The 25,415-nt window shown below is 37.5% G+C and overlaps 2 protein-coding genes across 3 annotated transcripts in view; both read left to right on the plus strand.

The window, feature by feature from the left end:
* The first annotated feature begins 12,466 nt into the window (after nucleotides 1–12,466).
* Nucleotides 12,467–18,633, plus strand: LOC137015346 (uncharacterized). 2 transcript variants are annotated; one of them, XM_067380248.1, is made up of 4 exons: nucleotides 12,467–12,854; nucleotides 12,934–13,011; nucleotides 15,960–16,086; nucleotides 17,676–18,633. In XM_067380248.1, the coding sequence occupies exons 1-4, from the start codon at nucleotides 12,744–12,746 to the stop codon at nucleotides 17,876–17,878; spliced, it is 519 nt and encodes a 172-aa protein (XP_067236349.1). In that variant the 5' UTR covers nucleotides 12,467–12,743; the 3' UTR covers nucleotides 17,879–18,633. The 2 variants fall into 2 exon arrangements, with proteins under 2 accessions (XP_067236349.1, XP_067236348.1); XM_067380247.1 differs by having other exon boundaries at nucleotides 12,467–16,086.
* A 3,911-nt stretch (nucleotides 18,634–22,544) lies between these two features.
* LOC137015603 (mucin-2-like) overlaps nucleotides 22,545–25,415 on the plus strand; it is a 37,355-nt gene continuing 34,484 nt past the window's right edge. Inside the window, exons 1-3 of the mRNA XM_067380651.1 lie at nucleotides 22,545–22,827; nucleotides 23,608–23,712; nucleotides 25,120–25,381. Coding sequence (XP_067236752.1) covers nucleotides 22,545–22,827; nucleotides 23,608–23,712; nucleotides 25,120–25,381 — 650 coding nt within the window. The remainder of the gene's footprint in view (nucleotides 22,828–23,607; nucleotides 23,713–25,119; nucleotides 25,382–25,415) is intronic.

Below are 25,415 nucleotides of genomic sequence, written 5' to 3' on the forward strand. Positions count from 1 at the left end.
CACATTTACTTCAAATTTCTGAGTTAAATAAGATATAAGTGATTTTAATCATTTAAACATTTATACATCTGTTTGCCATAGAAAGCAAGGCATGTTTAAACAAAACTTTTACTTTATTTTATTCTTTAATTTCTTTTAAAACAGTCTGATGACCAGCATTTTTATTGCTAATGTAGCCGACTGGTTTCCTCACATGAGTAAAAACTCTTTGAATTTGTTTGTGACAAATACATAATTCCCACTTAGAAAACTTTTTTAAATGTATGGATGAACCTTTTTTCTTTTGACAAAACTACATTTAAAATTATTTACCTGAGGTGTTTAACAACCACAAGGGAATCATGTTGATCATTAAGTTTTAAGCATATAGTACAAACTTGCAAGGCTCAAGAAAACTCTTCTAGGTGTGATCTTTTTGAGGTCGGAACACAAAACTTTGTGTTGGGTGATCCAGACAAAGCTTTATACTAAAAGAAAATACTATGGAAGTCATTTTCAAAAAACTGAAAGTATGCTTCAACATGTAATTATATAACCAATTATACAACATTTTCAACAGGGATATTATGGTTTCATGTTGCTTTTAAAGTTTAGTTTGTTTGTTTGTTTTTTACTAACAATTTTTTAACTTCAACATCCAGCACAAAATAAAGAAAGTAGCTTAGTGTCATGAATCCTGTCTAGTTCCGGACTACAGTTCCCATCATCCTCTTTGCCAGTCATCATCAGTCACATGCACACACTCCTGTCCAATCACCAGTTGCCACATCCACCTGCAGCACATTACATGGACTATAAAACACTCACACACACACTACCTTGTTGCTAGGTCTTGTTTTCCCAAGTGTTGCAATTCCAAGCGTTACTTCCTGTCTGTCCAGTGTTACCGTTCCTGCCTGTCTCCTGTTTGTTGACCCGTTGCTGCCTGTCCTGACCATTGCCTGCACCCTGACTACGATTCTGCCTGTTCCTTGTTGTTCCCGTTTACTCCCGTTTGACCCTGCCTGTATGACTTCGCTCACTGTAAATAAAGCTTTGCATTTGGATCCCTACCTGAGTCCCGCCTTCGTTACACTTAGTATGTTTCAGCTATTTCCATTTTCTATGACCCTCAAATAAACAGGTAATGGAATGTTCAATGAAAGTGACAATATACAGTTAGATATATTTCTGTGTGTGTAAATAGTTGTGCTAAAATCTATGTGTGTATTTTTACACATGGACATATTTTATTAGGGCTATGTCACACCGCTGTGATGCAAAGTTCCACACTTCTGCAAAAGCTATAGATAATTTTCAAACATAATCTTTATATAGAATTATGTGTATCCAAAACACCAAAAAAGAGGAAATCAGTTGTGAAAATTTGTAAATGTAGTTTTGCAAATTTTTATTACTCTCCTAGTTTTAGTCATCTTGTTCAGATAGCAGATGACACTGTTCACATTATATTTGTTAGACTGTGTTTTGTTTTTTGCTGTCAACATTCAGAATAGGAATTAAAATGAAGAATTTAAGTGATAATCTTTCTGCTTGAGAGTATTTGATTAAATTGATGTTTCTTTTAGTGCAACTTTCCAGCTATCTATGATATGGGATCACATGAAGCATTAACACGAAAAGTAAGTCTTGCTGTTTCACACTTAAGTACACTAACACTTACACTAAGCAACGCCCTGAAAGCTGCACATTCATTAAAGTTTGAGGTTGTTCAACAGCTTTTCACACTCTGGTAAAACTCAAAGATAAAATTAAAAAAATATATGCACAAATCACCATGTAAATTCAAGTGTCAAATCACTAAGAAAAGGGTACAACATACAAGAGAACAACCATTTATAATAAATACAGAAAACACAAAAAGCCATTCGTGAGCAATTTCTAAGGTTGTTACAAGTTTGTAAATCTGGTTTTGTAAATGACGTTTTTATTATTCCACTAAATTTAGTCATCTTGTGCAGATAGCAGATGACACTATTCGCATTGTATTGGTTGGGATGTGTTTTTGTTTTAGGTGAAGACAAACCAGTGTAAGTGCTTTTCCTCACATGGGAAAGCATGTGTGATGAAACTTTTTAAATATATGACTGAACTTTCTTATTTGACAAACCAGCATTTCAAATTATTTTCCTAAGTTCTTTAATGTCTGCAGAATAATTTCTTTCAACATCCCGCTTGAGGTGAAAGATTATAGTATGTTTTCAACTATTATCACCATCTTCTCTGGCTCAAATAAAGCTACTGTATGCGCTAAAAATCTTTGTACATTTTTGCTCTTCTGTCAGGTTTGTTAGAGGGACTATGCTGCAAACACATTAAGAACCATAAAGTTACATGTCCTTGTAAAGGCTATATATAAAATCAAACAATCTTTATACAGGTATTATATTTGCATAAAAGTACATTCAAGAGACTAATTTACTATGAACTTGTGTAAGGCATATAGGAAAAAAACAATTAGCTATAAAGAATACAGAAATCCTCTCTCCTGGTCTATTGTGAAAGTTTATGTTGTTTTGTAAATGACATTTTTCCACTAGTCGATGATGTTGTTTAAATTTTGTTTCTTTGTTTTTGTATGTTTGTACAGTTTGTAAAGACTACTCTCAGAATGTGGTCAAACATGTTCACAGGAGTTAATGAAAACATTATCGAATACATCATAAAGAGAATTAAACGGCTTCTTCTAGTTCTTCGACATGACACTGCTTAAAACTAAACCAATGATATTTCTTTTAGGTCATCTTTCTGGTCTGTCTACAATGTGGGGTCACAAGACACAACGCCCCAACATGAAAAGTGAGTCTTGCTGTTTTTCTCTTATACAGCTATTACACTTCAAACTTTTCTAACTATTACACTTAAAGCTGTCAGTTTCATGGCACAGTCATAGATACACAGTTCTTTTGTGTTTGTCTTTAAGTAAATTAATTACACTTGATAAGTAGTAGTTTTAAGTGAAGGGTGGGATAATTCAAGCCCCTTTTTATTCTGTCAACACCAATAATTTGACACCAGTGTTTTTTGGTGTCTGTCCTTTAGATCTGATCCAGAAAACAGACATTGTGTTTTTTGTCTATACCATTTGTTATTCTTTTTATGAAGACGTGATAAGCAGTTTTTGTCCTCAGCACCAAAATACTAAAATGTTCTAACATATCGTAAATGTTAATAGTTATAACTAGTGAAAATGCAAGTGAACTGTTTTTACTGAGATAATTTACAGTTTATATGTGAAAGAAACTCAGTCTCAGTCAGTTGGATTCTTCTTTCTATTTAACATTGTTATTGTACCGCATGTTTAACAATGCTGGTGTTCTCGGCCTCATCCAACTTCACACAAGTCGCAAGGTTTTTCCCAGCAGTCAACTGACTCTGAAACCAGCTCAAATATTAGGATGCAACAGTTTGGAGACATTTGTGTTTATTATGCTTCTTCGATTTGTTTGCACTTTTCCTGAAACACACAGCTTTCGAAATTGTTTACCAATTTTTAATATCAATATTTTCAGCGTATTGCTGTGTGCTTGTATTGTTTGTGTGTGTGTGTGTGTGTGTGTGTGTGTGTGTCTGCTTTCCTTACACATGGCAAAACAACTTTGAAAAACAATTTTTTTCCTTGAATCTGGTGTAATGTTTGTGAACTCTAGGTGTTCTTAGCTTGTTTGTCCATGTACGTTCCCCATGAATTTGCATGACTTAATAAAATAATGGTTTAAATCTTCGTCTTCGTCATCCGAGTTTTTAAATAGCGCTGAAATAGATTTTTTGGGGCGGTATGTGGATACTGAATATAGCACAAGGAACTCTGAAATATGTTATCTTGTAAAACACCTAAGTATTGGATGTTTCACCTACAGGCCCTATCTCCTGAATTTGCCATTTAAATACGGTTTAAGATAAAGTAACTAAAACACAGAGACATTCTACAGCTCTAGCATTACAACGGCTACTCCAAAAACTCTTGAAACATCTGTGATGTCTGTAACACCGACAAGAAGTTCTGTTGAAACGGATCAGTTTCATATAGATGTCCCAATCTCTGTGTTCATTGCTATATGTTTGTTTTTGTTTAATAAAACTGTGATCGGATCTAATGTCCCTGACTTCTAAGAATCTCTATGTTATAGAAATAATAATGGTTTATTCAGATTGCAGAATACTGTTTAAAAGTGTTTGTATATTTTGAAAAACACTAAAATTACCAATATGTAGTGTTATATTCAATATGTACGGTGCATTTTAATTTTTCTCAAAACAATTTAATATGACAATGTTACTAAAAGTCTTAAACTGAACATCTTACCATTATCTTCAGTATAGATGTTAACTTAAAGTTGCCATAGAATGAAATTCCTTCCTATCTACATGTTATGGATCTTATTGTGAACAATTCATAAGCGCTTGTTTTGTTTTGATCATTTTATTTCGTTTTTTAATCAAAATATCATAAGTAGATTGAATGAGTGAGTAAACTTCTCTCTGGTGATGTATGCAGGACTTTTACATTTTGCTATTTCTGTTGCACATTGTGTCGTAAATTTTATATCATTATTTATGACTTCCTGATTACAAACCCCCATACACCCTGCACAACAGGGGGCAAGGGCGGTCCCCAATCGGCTGTCCTGATAAGTTCTACAGAGAGCTCAGTTATCGCAAAAAAACTGGGTTTCCTAACCGATCTGCGTGAGGGAGCTGGTGCTGCAACCTATAGACAACTGTACCAACATGGACTGCTGTGCTACTGCAAACATCTCTTTGAGCAAAATTTGAGGGAACATTGTCTGATTGTCACATGGACCGCCAAAATCAATTTCAACATTCCTGTCTGTCTGAGCCTGACGCTTCTTCGACTCACACTTTGGGGGATCAGACCCAAAAAAGTTCTGGATGTGATGTCTGGATGTACTGAAGAGTTAGGAGTTACTGTGATTCTCTGTATGTGTACAATTGTTACAGATGTTTGTGTCTCACTGTGTTCAAACAATGCTGTTGATACTATCATCGGCAAAATTGTTGAAACACTGGTCAATTACATTATTGTTTTGCCATGTGTAAGGAAAGCAGACACACACACACACACACACACACACACACACACACACACACACACACACACACACACACACACACACACACACACACACACACAAACAATACAAGCACACAGCAATACGCTGAAAATATTGATATTAAAAATTGGTAAACAATTTCGAAAGCTGTGTGTTTCAGGAAAAGTGCAAACAAATCGAAGAAGCATAATAAACACAAATGTCTCCAAACTGTTACATCCTAATATTTGAGCTGGTTTCAGAGTCAGTTGACTGCTGGGAAAAACCTTGTGACTTGTGTGAAGTTGGATGAGGCCGAGAACACCAGCATTGTTAAACATGCGGTACAATAACAATGTTAAATAGAAAGAAGAATCCAATGACTGAGACTGAGTTTCTTTCACATATAACTGTAAATTATCTCAGTAAAAACAGTTCACTTGCATTTTCACTAGTTATAACTATTAACATTTACGATATGTTAGAACATTTTAGTATTTTGGTGCTGAGGACAAAAACTGCTTATCACGTTTCCATAAAAAGAATAACAAATGGTATAGACAAAAAACACAATGTCTGTTTTCTGGATCAGATCTAAAGGACAGACACCAAAAAACACTGGTGTCAAATTATTGGTGTTGACAGAATAAAAAGGGGCTTGAATTATCCCACCCTTCACTTAAAACTACTACTTATCAAGTGTAATTAATTTACTTAAAGACAAACACAAAAGAACTGTGTATCTATGACTGTGCCATGAAACTGACAGCTTTAAGTGTAATAGTTAGAAAAGTTTGAAGTGTAATAGCTGTATAAGAGAAAAACAGCAAGACTCACTTTTCATGTTGGGGCGTTGTGTCTTGTGACCCCACATCGTAGACAGACCAGAAAGATGACCTAAAAGAAATATCATTGGTTTAGTTTTAAGCAGTGTCATGTCGAAGAACTAGAAGAAGCCATTTAATTCTCTTTATGATGTATTCGATAATGTTTTCATTAACTCCTGTGAACATGTTTGACCACATTCTGAGAGTAGTCTTTACAAACTGTACAAACATACAAAAACAAAGAAACAAAATGTAAACAACATCATCGACTAGTGGAAAAATGTCATTTACACAACAACATAAACTTTCACAATAGACCAGGAGAGAGGATTTCTGTATTCTTTATAGCTAATTGTTTTTTTCCTATATGCCTTACACATGTTCATAGTAAATTAGTCTCTTGAATGTACTTTTATGCAAATATAATACCTGTATAAAGATTGTTTGATTTTATATATAGCCTTTACAAGGACATGTAACTTTATGGTTCTTAATGTGTTTGCAGCATAGTCCCTCTAACAAACCTGACAGAAGAGCAAAAATGTACAAAGATTTTTAGCGCATACAGTAGCTTTATTTGAGCCAGAGAAGATGGTGATAATAGTTAAAAACATACTATAATCTTTCACCTCAAGCGGGATGTTGAAAGAAATTATTCTGCAGACATTAAACAACTTAGGAAAATAATTTGAAATGCTGGTTTGTCAAATAAGAAAGTTCAGTCATATATTTAAAAAGTTTCATCACACATGCTTTCCCATGTGAGGAAAAGCACTTACACTGGTTTGTCTTCACCTAAAACAAAAACACATCCCAACCAATACAATGCGAATAGTGTCATCTGCTATCTGCACAAGATGACTAAATTTAGTGGAATAATAAAAACGTCATTTACAAAACCAGATTTACAAACTTGTAACAACCTTAGAAATTGCTCACGAATGGCTTTTTGTGTTTTCTGTATTTATTATAAATGGTTGTTCTCTTGTATGTTGTACCCTTTTCTTAGTGATTTGACACTTGAATTTACATGGTGATTTGTGCATATATTTTTTAATTTTATCTTTGAGTTTTACCAGAGTGTGAAAAGCTGTTGAACAACCTCAAACTTTAATGAATGTGCAGCTTTCAGGGCGTTGCTTAGTGTAAGTGTTAGTGTACTTAAGTGTGAAACAGCAAGACTTACTTTTCGTGTTAATGCTTCATGTGATCCCATATCATAGATAGCTGGAAAGTTGCACTAAAAGAAACATCAATTTAATCAAATACTCTCAAGCAGAAAGATTATCACTTAAATTCTTCATTTTAATTCCTATTCTGAATGTTGACAGCAAAAAACAAAACACAGTCTAACAAATATAATGTGAACAGTGTCATCTGCTATCTGAACAAGATGACTAAAACTAGGAGAGTAATAAAAATTTGCAAAACTACATTTACAAATTTTCACAACTGATTTCCTCTTTTTTGGTGTTTTGGATACACATAATTCTATATAAAGATTATGTTTGAAAATTATCTATAGCTTTTGCAGAAGTGTGGAACTTTGCATCACAGCGGTGTGACATAGCCCTAATAAAATATGTCCATGTGTAAAAATACACACATAGATTTTAGCACAACTATTTACACACACAGAAATATATCTAACTGTATATTGTCACTTTCATTGAACATTCCATTACCTGTTTATTTGAGGGTCATAGAAAATGGAAATAGCTGAAACATACTAAGTGTAACGAAGGCGGGACTCAGGTAGGGATCCAAATGCAAAGCTTTATTTACAGTGAGCGTAGTCATACAGGCAGGGTCAAACGGGAGTAAACGGGAACAACAAGGAACAGGCAGAATCGTAGTAAGGGTGCAGGCAATGGTCAGGACAGGCAGCAACGGGTCAACAAACAGGAGACAGGCAGGAACGGTAACACTGGACAGACAGGAAGTAACGCTTGGAATTGCAACACTTGGGAAAACAAGACCTAGCAACAAGGTAGTGTGTGTGTGAGTGTTTTATAGTCCATGTAATGTGCTGCAGGTGGATGTGGCAACTGGTGATTGGACAGGAGTGTGTGCATGTGACTGATGATGACTGGCAAAGAGGATGATGGGAACTGTAGTCCGGAACTTGACAGGATTCATGGCACTAAGCTACTTTCTTTATTTTGTGCTGGATGTTGAAGTTAAAAAAGTGTTAGTAAAAAACAAACAAACAAACTAAACTTTAAAAGCAACATGAAACCATAATATCCCTGTTGAAAATGTTGTATAATTGGTTATATAATTACATGTTGAAGCATACTTTCAGTTTTTTGAAAATGACTTCCATAGTATTTTCTTTTAGTATAAAGCTTTGTCTGGATCACCCAACACAAAGTTTTGTGTTCCGACCTCAAAAAGATCACACCTAGAAGAGTTTTCTTGAGCCTTGCAAGTTTGTACTATATGCTTAAAACTTAATGATCAACATGATTCCCTTGTGGTTGTTAAACACCTCAGGTAAATAATTTTAAATGTAGTTTTGTCAAAAGAAAAAAGGTTCATCCATACATTTAAAAAAGTTTTCTAAGTGGGAATTATGTATTTGTCACAAACAAATTCAAAGAGTTTTTACTCGTGTGAGGAAACCACTTGGCTACATTAGCAATAAAAATGCTGGTCATCAGACTGTTTTAAAAGAAATTAAAGAATAAAATAAAGTAAAAGTTTTGTTTAAACATGCCTTGCTTTCTATGGCAAACAGATGTATAAATGTTTAAATGATTAAAATCACTTATATCTTATTTAACTCAGAAATTTGAAGTAAATGTGTATTTGTTCTTTTGCAACACACGCACATATGCATGCACACACACACACACACACACACACACACACACACACACACACACACACACACATATATAGAGAAAAACACCTGTTTATTTGGGCTCAAAGACGATGGTAATAGTTGAAACATTCTACACTCATCTCTTTAATTTTGTGTTGTATGTTGAAGTTAAAAAAGTGATAGTAAAAAACAAACAAGCTAAACTTGACAACATGAAAACATAATATTCCTATTGAAAATGTTGTATAATTGAGAATATTGTATAATTACATGTTTAAGCATACTCACAGTTTTCTTTTAGTATGAATCTTGATCACTCAACACAAACTTTTGTGTTCTGCCCTCACAAAGATAACACCTAGATTAGTTTTTGCTCGTGTGAGGAAACCACTCAGCTACATTAGTTATAAAAATGCTGGTCATCAGACTGTTTTAAAAGAAATTAAAGAATAAAATAAAAGTAAAAAGTTTAAAGAAAATAGACAACATGTCTTGCTTTTGGGGCAAACAAATGTATAAATATTTAAACGTTTAAAATTGTGTGTCTTATTTTACTGTATTTGTATGTATTTGTTCTTTTGCAACACACATACACACAGACGCGCACACACACACACTAACTATTAAAACTAAAACATTTCAAATGTATCAAAAGTAAAGACACATTCAGATCTGAAGAAGACTTCAGATGCCTCAACCCCTGTGGAGATATGACCCCAACCCCCTGCAGGGACCCCAAACTCTGGATCAACATGCAAAATTTTTCTATATATCCGAATTATTTGTTAACATATTCTCATAACTTCAGTGAGCACATTGTTTCTGCCATAATTTAATACATTGTTTAAATTAATAAATTGTTAGCTAACTGGGTGATTTGTATATACATTTCTGAAATTGCACAACTTGCACACTCTGATACCAGATTATTGAAACGTTGACATGCACTCCCTGTAAAGCTGCTTTGAAACAATGCATATTGTGAAAAGCACTATACAAATAAATGTGAATTGAATTGAATAATGTTATGTAGACTAAATCAGCACTAAATCAGATATTTTTGTGTGAGAGCCCAGTGAATCACCAGAAAGGTTTTGATGAAGACATCTAAGCAATGTCGTAAAACCATTAACACAAACACAGAGGATCCCCCCACCGGGTTGACTCAGAATCACCTTCACTGTGAGTTAAATAAATGTTTTTCATTCTTTTGTCTTTTTAACATAGATCATATCGGTGAGTTTGGAAACACAGATACAGATGCTCCAGAAAGAACATCTCCCAAACAACACCTATTCTGGGGTGTGTGGGTAATGAGGACTCTTTGACTTATGAATATTTCTGATTCTTTGTCTTAGGAGCTAACATTAATCTATAGTTTTGGTATTACTGATCATCCTATGGTGCCAACACGCACACACACACACACACACACACACACACAGTTGTTCTAAAAAAGAACATGCCCAGACATGTAATTTTAAATAAATATAGCCAGTGTGGTGTAGGGGTAATACATCCTTAATGTCTTGACTCAGATATTCTGACTCAATTAACATATACCCCATTGACCCCAAACAGCACTGATTTTAACACTGAGGTGTGAAATTTGCTGGGGTGACTTCCACCCCACAATCAAAGGAAAAACATGGCAACCATCAGTTCCCAACAGACTGAAAGGAGCCAGATACCCAGGATTCACCAAAGTGTCATAAAAATGCCAAATCTGGGGCTGAGATACAACCACCATAAATTTACCAATATATCTAACTATAAATCAAACTCACCCCATAAATCATCATTCTGACACAGTGTATATGATACTCTACTTACATGTTCAAAAGCTGTAGGGATACTTTGTGGGGTAAGGCTATAGGTGTACGTCTCAAGCTCATTCAGAGTAAAATAAAAGATGTTTCTAAAGGGTCGTGAAAACTAAAGCAAGCTGTACAGCATGTAAACACTGTTACATATGGTATAATGAGAGTGCACAATTTTTCATTTAAAAGACCAGTAATTGATTTTTCCCCATTTTTCTTTAGTATTTGTTTTGAGATGTTTTCAGAACTGGCCTGTGCTGAAATGGGTGTTTCATGACTTTAATATTAACTATTATGCAGTATCATTTTAGTTTTCCTTTCTAACTTATCCTGCCCACTCACACACAGAGGACTTGGCTTCTGCTTTCTGATGGGACTGTAAAACCCACTGATACTGGAAGTGATCCAAATATCAACTACAACCCCAGCCAGCACAGCATGGTGGGGCCCAGATGGGTGTCACCTGGGATGTCTAACTGGGGCCCAGACATTTTTGTCCACGGTTTCCATGGAGGCCCCACATGGGTTAGCCCAGATGAAATGAACACTGCTCAGTGTGCACACTACAGGCTGTTAAATGTAACACAGAAACATGCTGGAGTTAATGAGATAATTAGGTGATAACAAGCAGAATCACCGAAGGACAGAGGAACAACAAGAACTACAACTTCAGCCACAGCCTTCAATGAAATCAACTGAAGATAAAAGACATTAAATCTCTCAAGATCTGATTAAACATCTCCACAAACAGCATTACCAGCTTCACTTATTACTAACCAGACTGACTTTATTTCACACGCTCTTATTGAGAATTACCAGAGGTTTAGATATTGATGATTTGTTGAAAATACGTTTGGTTTGCGAAGAAAAATAAGAGACAATGTGGTCCAGGGCCGTACACAGGGTTTTATATTTACCGAGGTCACAAAATTTGCTAGGGGGGTTTGGGGGCATGCTCCCCTGAGAAAATTTTGATTTCCTTGATGTACATATATGCATCTGTTACGTACGCTGCGCTATGTAATTGTTTTTTTTCATGTCGCTGCATATATGTGCGTGTCTGTACTCCATTTCAGGTGTGACTTCTGATTGGACGATCCGTCTGTCAATCTGCTGGCGTAAGGGTCTGACGTCAGGGATCGCGCTACCAATCGTGGGTTACGGAGCGGCTTGTGAGCAGCTTAAAACTTCAATGGCGGCAGCTCGAAAACAGACTCTGGGTTGGGGAGATAGGACATTCTCTGTGAGGATGGTTTTCTCGTTCGAGAGACCAGTTTGAGAGACTGATCAGTGTTTGCGACTTTACTGCTGTTATTACCTTGCAGTTGGGTCAGTTTCTCTTGTGTTGGGAGTGCTTATGTTCGTTTGTGCTCGTGTGTTCGATACATGCTTTATCTAGGATGCCGATTGTTTATGACCGCTGTATTCGCGGAACCTTCATCTCATGTTCCGGTTCAAAGCTGACCCGTGAAACCTTCATCTCATATTCTGTTTTAAAGCTATGTAGCCTGGCTGGAGAGGTTGCGAGTCAGGTAAGCAGGTCGCGACCTACATTTACACACGCAGAAGAAATATGTATTAGACACACTAGCCTTAACGAGTGGTGCTATTTCTGTATGTTTTGTTTGGTTAGACAGCGTGGTTTAGTTATAGCGTTTTGAACGTTGAAGATGTTTCTTTCTGCATTTTCGTTTGTTAGTTAGTTTAGCCCTTTAACTTTAGTTAGTTTTGTTTTGTTATACTTAGTTCTTTGATTTAAGCTCCACTCTCTCACTCCTTCCTCTCCTCCAGATCTTTTGCTGTTTGTTTATTCTTGTTACGTTGTATATATTGTAAATATCTACTTTATTATTATTATTATTATTATTATATTACTTCACTTATATTTACTGAAATTAAACCTTAGCAACGAAATTGCTGGTTTGTCTGTCCCTTTTTGCCATCCTGTTACTGCCATTATACACACATTGCCACTGTTTTGTTATGTCTGATAATATTCCTAGACAAACTACATCTAATTAACGAGGGACGTAACATATTTGGGGGCTCGTCCGGGATCCCTTTCTCTTTTTGGGGAAGGGATCTCAAGTTTTTATATTGTTTTCAATATCTCGGAGGATAGTTGTATGTGTGTGTTTTTGTATGGTGCAGGAAATGGCAATGAAAAGGGCATTGTTTGGTGCATTGTGAAGTGGTATAGTGATAATTGGACACAATGAGTACTTTTGACTTGCAATCATTTGTTGCTAATCCAACTTTGCAAGTGTTTGAGCGATGTAGAAAAGATGAGTTGCTGCAGATAGCTGACCACTATCGCATTCCTGTGGTGAGGCAGTCTCTAAAGCGTATTATTAAGAATGAGATTTTGAAACGTTTGGTCGAATTAAAAGTGTTTCTATTTCCAGATGCGGAAAGTGAGCGAGCTGACACTTCGGCTGTGGAAAAGCGTACGCCTAGCGTGGGGAATTTGGAGGAGGCAACAGGTGAGAATGCTGAGGTGGAGGCGGAGGCCGAGCCCAAGGCTGTCTTACCGCCCTTCTACCCACTGTCTCCGTCTTCCGTAGAGTCTGGGGGTGACGCGCGACTTAAGGTTCGCATAGCCCGACTCCAGATGGAAGTGCAGGAGCGAGCTGAGACGCGCCAAGCTGAAATGAAGTTACGCTTAGAGATCCGTAAAATGGAAATTGAGGCAGAGACGCAGGTGAAATTGCGACAGCTCGAGTTAGAATCAGCGAAGGCTGTCTCTGACCGAACTGCGCGGCTTAATCCTGTTAGCCCTGTTGTTGCGTCAGTAAATTCGGCAAATTCTGTGAGTGATTCGACCACGACATTCGATATTAGTAAGCAAATCGCTTTGGTGCCTCACTTTAGAGAATCCGAAGTGGACACGTACTTTGCTGCTTTCGAGCGAGTAGCTGCTGCACTTCATTGGCCGAAAGAGGTTTGGTGTCTGTTACTACAGTGTCGACTCGTTGGAAAAGCACAGGAAGTTTGCTCTGTGCTATCTTTAGAGGAAAGCTTGCGATATGATGTCGTAAAAAATGCTGTACTTCGTGCATATGAGTTGGTACCTGAAGCGTATCGGCAACGCTTTAGGAACCATAAGAAGGTAGCTCAGCAAACATTTGTGGAATTCGCCCGGGAGAAGGGAGTTCTTTTTGATAAATGGTTGTCTACTAACAATGTGCAAGATTTAAGTTCGTTGAGAGAACTAATGCTTTTAGAAGATTTTAAGAATTGTTTGTCGGAACGAGTAGTCACATACCTGAATGAACAAAAAGTTACGTCATTGTCACAAGCCGCGATTCTTGCGGATGAGTATGTGTTAACGCATAAGAGTGTGTTTGTTTCAGGTCGGCCAGAGAAAGCACTGAATTCGGCTTCAACTCAAAATTCGAATACCCGTAGTAAAAGTAGTTCCCCACAGAATAAAGAAACACGAGAATGTTTCTATTGTCACAAGGTAGGGCATGTTATTTCTGATTGCCTGATGCTTAAACGTAAAAACCAGCAAGGACAGGTAAAACCTGTTAATTTTGTGAAGGCTGGGTCTGAAACTGTTCTAGAGAAGGATGAAATTGATGCAGGGTTTAAGCCATTCTTGATGAAGGGGTTAATCTCCGTAAATGGTAAACCTGAGGAGCAGAAAGAGGTACAGATTTTGAGGGATACGGGAGCAATTCAATCATTTGTAATATCTGATGTACTTCCGTTGTCGGAACAGACATCTTGTGGGTCAAGTGTACTAGTGCAAGGGATTGAAATGGGCGTAATTAGGGTACCATTGCATCAGATACACTTACAGAGTGACTTGGTTTCAGGTTTCGTTAGGGTGGGTATACGTTCTTCCTTTCCTGTCAAAGGTGTGGCATTCATTCTTGGAAATGATTTGGCAGGAGGTAAAGTGTCACCTGTGCCAGAAGTTATTGATAAACCTGACTGTTTTATCCATGCGGATGACATCGCTGATCATTTTCCAGATGTATTTGCTGCTAGCGTGGTTACTCGTGCGCAAAAACGCAGAATTGGAGATGACATTGTTCTGTCTGACACTTTTATGTCACCGGTGTTCACTGAAGAAAGTTCAGGGTCAGATCAGAAGGGCGCGGATGATGTTCAGCATGATAAATATTCCGCTGAGTCTGAATTGTTAGTTGAACCGTTTTCTCATGAACGGATTAAGATCGCACAGCGAGAAGACGTGTCACTGACTAAATGTTTTTCTGCTGCTGAAAGTACAGACTCTGATAAAACCAGTTTTGTAAAATACGTGATTGAAAATGGGCTACTGTTAAGGAAATGGCGTCCTAATTCAGATGGGGAGAATGAGTGGGAGGTTGTGTGCCAGATCGTTTTGCCTACTGCCTACCGCAAACAAGTGTTGAGTTTGGCACATGATCACGAGTTAGCAGGTCATTTAGGCGTGACAAAAACCTATAACCGCATCCTCCAACATTTCTTTTGGCCTGGCTTGAAGAGAGATGTATCTCAGCATTGCCGTACTTGTCATGAATGTCAGGTGATGGGTAAGCCGAATCAAAAGATTCCACCAGCTCCGTTAGTTCCGATTCCTGTCATTTGCGGACCGTTCGAACACATAATTTTGGATTGTGTTGGTCCGTTGCCGAAATCCAAGGCAGGAAATCAATTTTTGTTAACCATTATGTGTTCTGCGACACGTTTTCCAGAAGCTGTTCCATTGAGAAAAATAACTGCACCTGTTGTTATTAAAGCTTTGCTTAAATTCTTCTCCACCTTTGGGTTGCCAAAAGTCGTGCAGACAGATCAGGGGACGAATTTCCTTTCTAATGTTTTTAGACAAGTGTTGAAAACCTTGGGCATCACGCACCGAATTTCGAGCGCCTACCATCCTGAAAGTCAGGGTGCGATCGAACGTTTCCATCAGACGTTAAAGTCGATGTTGAGAAAGTATTGTCTAAGCTCTGGGAAAGAATGGGATGAGGGAGTACCACTTGTACTATTTGCAGTTCGTGAGGCAACTCAAGAATCTCTGGGATTTAGTCCTGCAGACTTAGTTTTTGGTCACACAGTTCGAGGTCCGCTAAAAGTCGTGAAGGACAGGATGTTAAATGACAAAAAGCCAACCGAACAAAATGTGCTGGATTATGTCAGCCGATTTCGGGAACGATTGCATAATGCGTGTTCATTTGCACAAAAATCGTTGTCAATTGCTCAGGAGGGCATGAAGAAACGGTACGATAAGAAAGCTGTTGTGCGTGAGATTCAACCCGGTGACGAAGTTTTAGTACTGTTACCAGTACCTGGTTCAGTTTTGACCGCCCGTTTTTCTGGTCCGTACAGGGTATCTAAGAGATTGAGCGAGACTGATTTTGTGATACACACGCCTGATCGCAAACGAAAGTTTCGAACATGTCATATTAACATGTTGAAATCATATTGTTCTCGTAAGGTACCTGAGAAATTTTTGGAGGAACAAGAAAAGCCAGTCGCTGTTCCTACGGAGGTTTTAGCCGTTGCTGCTATTGCTGTGCCTGACTCCACTGCAGTGAATGATGAGGTTCTGCTGCCATCTCCTGGTGAGTGTTATACTGACGATGGTGTTACACTTCGTAATGATTTGTCAATGTGTGGTAGACTTTCAAATTCTGAAGTTTTAAAAAGCTTGCCAGAAAACCTTGATAATTTGCTTGGGTCACAGAAACAGGATATTATGAGACTAATTCGAGATTTTCCTATGCTGTTTGGTGATGTTCCGACTCGAACTAATGTGTTACAGCATGATATCCAAGTGACGTGCAGTTCTTCTATTAAACAACATGCTTATAGAGTGAACAATATCAAGCGTTCTGTGATGAAGTCTGAGGTGGATTACTTGTTAAAAAACAACTTGGCTGAACCTAGCTACAGTCCGTGGAGTTCACCTTGCCTTCTTGTACCGAAATCTGATGGCACATTTCGGTTTTGCACAGATTATCGAAAAGTAAATTCTGTGACTGTACCAGATAGCTATCCTCTTCCTAGGATGGAAGACTGTATAGATAACTTGGGTTCTGCTAAGTTCGTGACGAAATTAGATTTGCTGAAAGGGTATTGGCAAGTGCCATTGACCGCTCGAGCTGCGGAAATTTCAGCTTTCGTTACTCCGGATAACTTCCTACAGTACCGGGTTATGGCGTTCGGGCTGCGAAATGCTCCCGCCACATTTCAGCGCCTCGTAAACATTGTACTGTCAGGAATTCAGAACTGTAATGCATATTTAGATGATTTAGTTATCTATTCGTCTGATTGGTCTGCGCATTTGACTGTTCTTCGGACAGTTTTTAAAAGGTTAGCTGACGCTTCCTTGACAATTAACTTGGCCAAGTGTGAATTTGGTAAAGCAACGATTACTTACTTGGGCAAAGAAGTAGGTCAAGGTCAAGTCCGTCCTGTTAGTGCCAAAGTATCTGCTATTGCTGACTTTCCCGTTCCAACGACAAGACGAGAGTTACGTCGGTTTTTAGGAATGGCTGGTTACTACAGAAGTTTCTGCCGAAATTTCTCAACTGTAGTACATCCTTTGACCAGTTTGCTAAGCCCATCAAATGCTTTTATTTGGAGTGATGCGTGTCAGCATGCTTTTGACAGTGCAAAGTTGTTGCTGACTAGTGCACCTGTTCTCGCTGCCCCAGATTTTACACGTACTTTTAAATTGGAAGTGGATGCTAGTGCTGTAGGCATGGGAGCTGTTCTTCTCCAGGAAGATGACGTTGGTTTTGAGCATCCAATTTGTTACTTCTCTCGAAAATTCAACCGACATCAGCGAAATTATTCTACCATTGAGAAGGAAGCTTTAGGTTTGATCCTGGCCTTACAGTTTTTTGAGGTTTACGTTGGTTCATCTGTTCTGCCTGTTATTGTGTACACGGATCACAATCCCTTGGTGTTTTTGTGTAGAATGTACAATCACAATCAACGTCTTATGCGTTGGTCGTTGATTGTGCAGAATTATAACTTGATCATAAAGCATAAAAAGGGTTCAGAAAATATCATTGCTGATACTTTATCTAGAGTATGAAGCTGCTTTATGTTAAGTTTTTAAGGGGAGAGTGTTACGTACGCTGCGCTATGTAATTGTTTTTTTTCATGTCGCTGCATATATGTGCGTGTCTGTACTCCATTTCAGGTGTGACTTCTGATTGGACGATCCGTCTGTCAATCTGCTGGCGTAAGGGTCTGACGTCAGGGATCGCGCTACCAATCGTGGGTTACGGAGCGGCTTGTGAGCAGCTTAAAACTTCAATGGCGGCAGCTCGAAAACAGACTCTGGGTTGGGGAGATAGGACATTCTCTGTGAGGATGGTTTTCTCGTTCGAGAGACCAGTTTGAGAGACTGATCAGTGTTTGCGACTTTACTGCTGTTATTACCTTGCAGTTGGGTCAGTTTCTCTTGTGTTGGGAGTGCTTATGTTCGTTTGTGCTCGTGTGTTCGATACATGCTTTATCTAGGATGCCGATTGTTTATGACCGCTGTATTCGCGGAACCTTCATCTCATGTTCCGGTTCAAAGCTGACCCGTGAAACCTTCATCTCATATTCTGTTTTAAAGCTATGTAGCCTGGCTGGAGAGGTTGCGAGTCAGGTAAGCAGGTCGCGACCTACATTTACACACGCAGAAGAAATATGTATTAGACACACTAGCCTTAACGAGTGGTGCTATTTCTGTATGTTTTGTTTGGTTAGACAGCGTGGTTTAGTTATAGCGTTTTGAACGTTGAAGATGTTTCTTTCTGCATTTTCGTTTGTTAGTTAGTTTAGCCCTTTAACTTTAGTTAGTTTTGTTTTGTTATACTTAGTTCTTTGATTTAAGCTCCACTCTCTCACTCCTTCCTCTCCTCCAGATCTTTTGCTGTTTGTTTATTCTTGTTACGTTGTATATATTGTAAATATCTACTTTATTATTATTATTATTATTATTATATTACTTCACTTATATTTACTGAAATTAAACCTTAGCAACGAAATTGCTGGTTTGTCTGTCCCTTTTCTTTTTGCCATCCTGTTACTGCCATTATACACACATTGCCACTGTTTTGTTATGTCTGATAATATTCCTAGACAAACTACATCTAATTAACGAGGGACGTAACAGCATCTTAAGACGTTTTAAGGCCAACAAAGTTGATAACAATTAGGCTATTAAACCAGATTGACTTTATTTCTGACATACATCTACAGAAGCTCTTATTGAGAATTACCAGAGGTTTAGATGTTGAAGATTTGTTGAAAATAATAGTTTTGTTTGATGTCACCGTGATCAAGGTCAGTCGTTGCTTTAGTTAGGCAGTTTGACTCTTAACTTTTTTAATGTTAGTTTTACTGTGTCTGTTTTAGCTGTTTGTTATGGCAACAATGATCTTGATGATAAGAACATAACTGTCATGTAGTGGCTTATTTCACTCATCTAATGTCTGAGCTTTACATGAATAAAAAGTTAAGTTTGTGTTGACTCTTCTAGAAATGCAATGATAAAACTGTTTTAGTCAGAAAAGCTGAATGAATTTTAAAAATTGTACACTAAACACTTTAAAACTCCAGCAAAACTTCCTCACACACAGAGATCTACAATCAGCGTATGAATCTCAACAATGGTGACATGCTTCATGCCACAATGCATTCTGAGTGCATCATGCAAAACTCATCCATGGACCCCAGAATGCATTGCAGCATTAAGCATGTCACCATTGTTGAGATTCATACGCTGATTCTTGATGTCTGTTTGTGAGTAAATTTCACCGTAGTTCAAAGTGCTTAGTGTACCATCTATTTTAAAACTCATTCAGATTTTCTGATTAAAACTGTGCGGGATCTTTACATGAATCACATTAAAACACAGTTAGTAAGATATTGCTCATATAAAACTCAGTTATAAGATCAATGAATCAAGCCACTGCACAGTGGTTATATTCTTATCATGAAGCAGACACAGCATCAGATTGTGTTTTCTCTTGTTTTTCTTGCCATAACTCATTCAGTTACAGCAGCCAGAGAAACCCTGACATTATAAAAACAAGTCAAACTTCTCAACTAAAGTAAACTCTGATCACCATGATGGTAAGATAAAAAAAACTCTCTCTTAATTCTCAATAAGAGCTTCTGTATATGGGGTTGTTTAATCCTCTGCTGAGATCTGGAGAGATTTAATGTCTTCTTTTATCTTCAGTTGATTTCATCTAAGGCTGCGGCTGAAGTCAGTTGTAGTTCTAGTGTTTCGATTTTTTTTGTTCTTGTTGTTTCTTTCTTTCATTCATTCTTCTTGTTAACAGCAGCTATCTTCATTAATTCTCAATCATCACTCAATTAATTACTTAATTATCTCATTAAATCCAACACTGATTCAATGTTACATTTAACAGCCTGTTGTGTGCACTCTGAACAATGTTCATTTGATCTGGGCTAAACCATGTGGGCCCTACATGGGTGTGCTGGCTGAGAGGCGTCCCGCCAGTGGGATCATGACAGTTAAGAGGTTCAATCTCTCAAGATCTCATTAAACATCTCCACAAACAGCATTACCAGCTTCACTTATTACTAACCAGACTGACTTTATTTCTGACATACATCTACAAAAGTTGTTATTGAGAATTACCAGAGGTTTAGATGTTGATGAGTTGTTGAAAATAAGTTTGTTGACTGTTTTAGTGTTAGTGTTTCTCTGGCTGCTCTTACTATTTGCCATAAAGGCAAGAGAAAATGTGTTTAGCTGTTGTCAGCTGTTTGATAATAAGAATATAATTGTCATCATTTTGTAGTGATGGGAAGTTCGGATCATTTTACTGACTCAGACTTTTGAGTCTCGTTCAACAAAATGAACGAATCTTTTTTCAAGTAATTTTGTTAATTTTAGCAAAGTGTAATTAAAATGTTACGTGTTACTTCCCCAACACATCTACTACTTATGCAAACGTTGATCCCACTACAAACAATACAAAACTACAAGATTCAGAAATGATTAATTCATTCTTTACCTGGGTCTTCAGTTTATGACAAGCTGATTAAGCTCACCTCACCTCTTGTCTGACAAGTCTTCGGGTTTAAGTCATTCCTTAATGACGTGACAGGCAGTCCCATGCTAAGCCAATGCATTCTGAGCCGGAAAGAGAATTGATTAGTTCATTTCATGAGTCATTCGGGTTTTGAGTCGTTCCTTAAACACGTGACAGACCCATACGCTATTTCTGACATTTCTGTCACTGTTTTTGTTACTGAGGATCTGTGGTGTGTTATTATAAATAAATAAAGCCCTGTTATAAATAAAATATTGATTAATTTATCTTTTTGACTGTCTATCTGTAAATAAACACTAGGCTATATAATAATATAATAATCCAGGCCTAAGTATTTATAGCCTAGTTGGTTTATTTTTACTCCAATTTTGAGTTTGCTGTTATAATAATTGCTTTTCCTAGTCAGACTTGACATATTGGTCTAATATATGTATAAGAAGATTGCTCAAAAAGGACATAATAACATAAATTAAAAGCAAATAACATTTTGAATTTGAATTATTAATGTAAGTTTAAAACATCAAGGTTATGATAACTTTAGCTTTAACAGTTGTAACACAAACTCAAACAAAACTGGATAGTTAACGTTATTTACTAATAAATATAATGTGCTTGGGTCACACAGTATAGTGTATGGGTCTGTCACGTGATTAAGGAACGACTCAAAAACCCGAAAGACTCATAAAAAGAACTAATCAATTCTCTTTCCGGCTCAGAATGCATTGGTAGCGTATGGGTCTGTCACGTGATTAAGGAACGACTCAAAACCTGAAAGACTCATGAAATGAACTAATCAATTGAATCACCTGTAGAATATTGCACATGCGCGACTGAACGAATCACCCCCCGAGACGACTCGTTCTTCCCGAGTCACATTAAAGATTTGTTCAAAATGAACGAATCGTTCAAGAACGACACATCACTAAAGCACAGTTAAAAGATGATCAGGTGGTGTTGGTTATGTGTTCACATAATCATTATTTGATCTGAATCACTGAACTCATTTAGAGCCCAATCTTAGTTACATTATTGCTTACAGCAGCATTGTGATCCTACAGCAGAAGATCAACTTTTACAATACAAAAATATTTTTTTTAAATTCTGATTTAAAAAAAAAGTTGCATTTAAACACACAGACATCAAGAATCAGTCTGGGAATTTCGACAGTGGTGAGAATAATAAAGCATGTTGCAATGCATTCTGGGTGCCACCAATCAAAATTCATCCATGCCTCCCATCATGCATTGCTGCATGAATAAATTATGAGCTGAATTGTCTTAGTAATTTTCTTTAGTAGTTTCTTTTAGTAGCTTGTTTTCTAATGTTCAGAGTTGATCTGTTTATTAGAATATGTTGCTTGTCACAGTTGTTGAGATTCATATGCTGATTCTTGATGTCTGTATGTGTCTAAAATATATATTTTTTTGTGATAAGGACAACTTTCAAAAAACTTTTTTGCTTGTTTGTTTCTCTGTCCTTCGGTGATTCTGCTTGTTATCACCTAATTATCTCATTAACTCCAGCATGTTTCTGTGTTACATTTAACAGCCTGTAGTGTGCACACTGAGCAGTGTTCATTTCATCTGGGCTAACCCATGTGGGGCCTCCATGGAAACCGTGGACAAAAATGTCTGGGCCCCAGTTAAACAGCCCAGGTGACACCCATCTGGGCCCCACCATGCTGTGCTGGCTGGGACAACACTACTGGGAAAATGTCTTGTGGACAGGTGAAACAAAAATAGAATTGTTTGGGCAGAACAGACAGTGCTATGTATGGCATAAAAAGAAAACTTTGTACCAACATGAAAACATCATCCCAACAGTGAAGTATGTTGGAGGGAGCATCATGATTTGGGGCTGCTTTGCTGCCTCTGGACCTGGACTGCTTGCCATTGTGGAGGGGAAAATGAATTCCCAAGTTTATAAGGATATCCTACAGGATAATCTCAAGGTGGTTGTCTGCAAGCTAAAGCTCATGAAGCTGGTTGATGCAGCAGGATAATGACCCTAAACATCGAAGTAAATCTACTACAGAATGGCAGCGGAGACATAAAATCCACCTTTTGGAGTGGCCCAGTCAAAGCCTGGACCTCAACCCAATAGAGATGCTGTGGAATGACCTAAAGAGAGCCATTCAGACCAGACATCCTAAGAATATGGGAGAGCTGAAGCAGTTCTGTAAGGAAGAATGGTCCAAAATTACTCCTGGACATTGTGCAGGTCTAATTCACAGCTACAGGAAGCACTTGCTTGAGGTTATTGCTGCCAAAGGTTCAAGCAGTTATTAAAGCACTGTTTCACTTACTTTTTCCACCATCACTTTTTCTCTTTATCTTTATGTGTGTGTTTAATAAGACATGAAAGATCATGTTGATATTTGTTGACGGACCCTGACTGATTGGTGAAGGTCAGATCTTGTTTCGTGAGAAATGTAATGCCTTAACAAGGCATGAAACAGGATATGGACTTTACCTATGATTAACTAAAATACGTTGCATCAATAAGCAATAGTGGATCAGCTGGTTGTTCCAGGCTTACATCTTAAGTTGCAATCTGTTGAAATATCTTGAATATTGACTTTCGGTGGAAGCTTATCAAATAATCTAACAACCATGGAAGGCCTGCAGTAAGTGGAGAATGGAATTAATCCTGTGTTAAAGTGGAACCAAATGATATTTCTTAAGGCAGAAAATGATATTCATTTATTTGTGCACCAATGGAAAAGTTTACAAACTGTTTTGGGGTCATACAAGGTTGTTGTTGTATACTGTAAAAAAAAAAAGAATTTAAAAAATGATATAACTTTAAAAAACAAGGCAACCTACTGTATTAACAAATTAGTTTAAGTTAAATTAACTAACAACTGACAACTTAAATACTTTTGCTGAGTGACATGTTGTTATAATATGTACCAGACGGAGACAGAAGATCACAGTTTAGGATGTTTATTGGACACAAGCAAAGGTAACAGTGACAACAGGTGAGTAGGCAGTGGTTGTATAAGTGAATGATGCTGGAATGAATGGTAATACTGTCCTTTGTGGTTTGCAGGTTGGATGCTGGAGAATAGCGGTAGCAGTTCGTGGACAAGGATGGCGGACGACACTCACACACAGCCTTGGAACACAGGAGGGAGGTCAGAGACACAGGAGACAGGTAAGTAGCAATGGGAGTCCTTACGGTAAGCATGGAGGTATGCTGAAATTATTTATCTGCTAGTTTTGATCATTTGGCATTCCAACAGTCTAACAGCATTAGAACTTTTCACTGTTTATATCACACTTGTCTGAGCTTACAGTGTTGAAAACGCACAATGATTTGTCCTGCTTTGACTTTGTTCTGTACTATTTTCACTGGTGGAACAAAAATAAACAAAATAACACCTTAAATAATAATGCTTTCATAATAAATAATGTCTTAAATGTACATTACATGCAAATAGACGTATCGTGCTAACAGACCCAGCAATAGTTCATGTTAAAAAAAAGTATAGATCTTAGATAAGCGTAAAGTTTACTGTACATTATACTGTGTAACTTCTCTAGAAAATAGCTGCATCCCCAATATCAACATTTCCTTGTTTATTTGAGATAGTTTAGTGCGTGTGCCGGGTTCCACCTTATATCATCAATTACATTCTTCCAAAGTAAACTACAATTTACTATAAAAGGACAAGTTCTGAAAGACAGCTCACATTAGCTCTTGAGGATGCTTGTTGTCTCCATGGGGTCTGTGAGGATGTCCCAGATGTGGATGCTGAGATGGGTCGTCCTGCTGATGGGGCTGCAGTCCATACAAGCAGGTTAGAAAAAATAAAATTGATCTGTTACCGCAAGAAATGCTCATAATATTAGCTACACAATATGACTGTATCTGTTTTTCTTTGCTTAAAGACTTTATGGAAGATTATGGCGGTACAGAAGATCCTATGGACTTTACAACAACAGCAGCATGGCCAACAACTACAGCAGGTGAATATGGCATTGTGTTTATAGATGATATGAGATGTACTAATCACGTTGATTCACAAAGAAACAAAATTATTCACAGATGAATTGGTCCTTTATGTATTTCTAAATGAACCTACATGTTAAATTAATAGAAAACATTTTGTTTTTAAAAGTGGTGGGGATTAGTTGCACCACAGACAGTTATGTAAATATCATTAACATCAAAAGCCTAAAAAAAGTCTTCTCATTTCAAACTTTAAAATTTCACAAACTCTGTCTTTGTTTTGATCAAAATCACACTTGAAGTGGACATTATATAAACTTGATAAAGCATATCAAAGGATTAAACAAAAGATTAAGCAAAACCATGCTGGACACATAACATCACCGTAGGTGAATCCAGGAGTAAGTCTTTGCAATTTCTCTCTCTCTCTCTCTCTCTCTCTCTCTCTCTCTCTCTCTCTCTCTCTCTCTCTCTCTCTCTCTCTCTCTCTCTCTCTCTCTCTCTCTCTCTCTCTCTCTCTCTCTCTCTCTCTCTCTCTCTCTCTCTCTCTCTCTCTCTCTCTCTCTCTCTCTCTTTCTCTCTCTCTCTCTCTCTCTTTATTTTTACCAGTCTCCCCCAGTAACCATGTCAACAACATCTGCAGCATGTGGGGAAACTTCCACTTCAAGACATTCGATGGGGACATTTATCAGTTCCCAGGCATGTGCGAGTATAACCTGGTGTCTGACTGCCAAAGCCTCATTCCCCAGTTCTCGGTTCATGTGAAGAGAACAGGATTCGACAATGGCCCAAATATCAGCAGGGTGTCAGTTAGTATCAATGACATCACTGTTGAGTTGACCGAGAAACATGTCGTGGTCATTAAAGAAAAGTAAGATTCTGTGGAACTGCTTTTTGTGCTTCTT

This window comes from Chanodichthys erythropterus, chromosome 24 (genome assembly GCF_024489055.1).
Source record: "Chanodichthys erythropterus isolate Z2021 chromosome 24, ASM2448905v1, whole genome shotgun sequence".
NCBI classification, from domain to species: Eukaryota; Metazoa; Chordata; class Actinopteri; order Cypriniformes; family Xenocyprididae; genus Chanodichthys; species Chanodichthys erythropterus.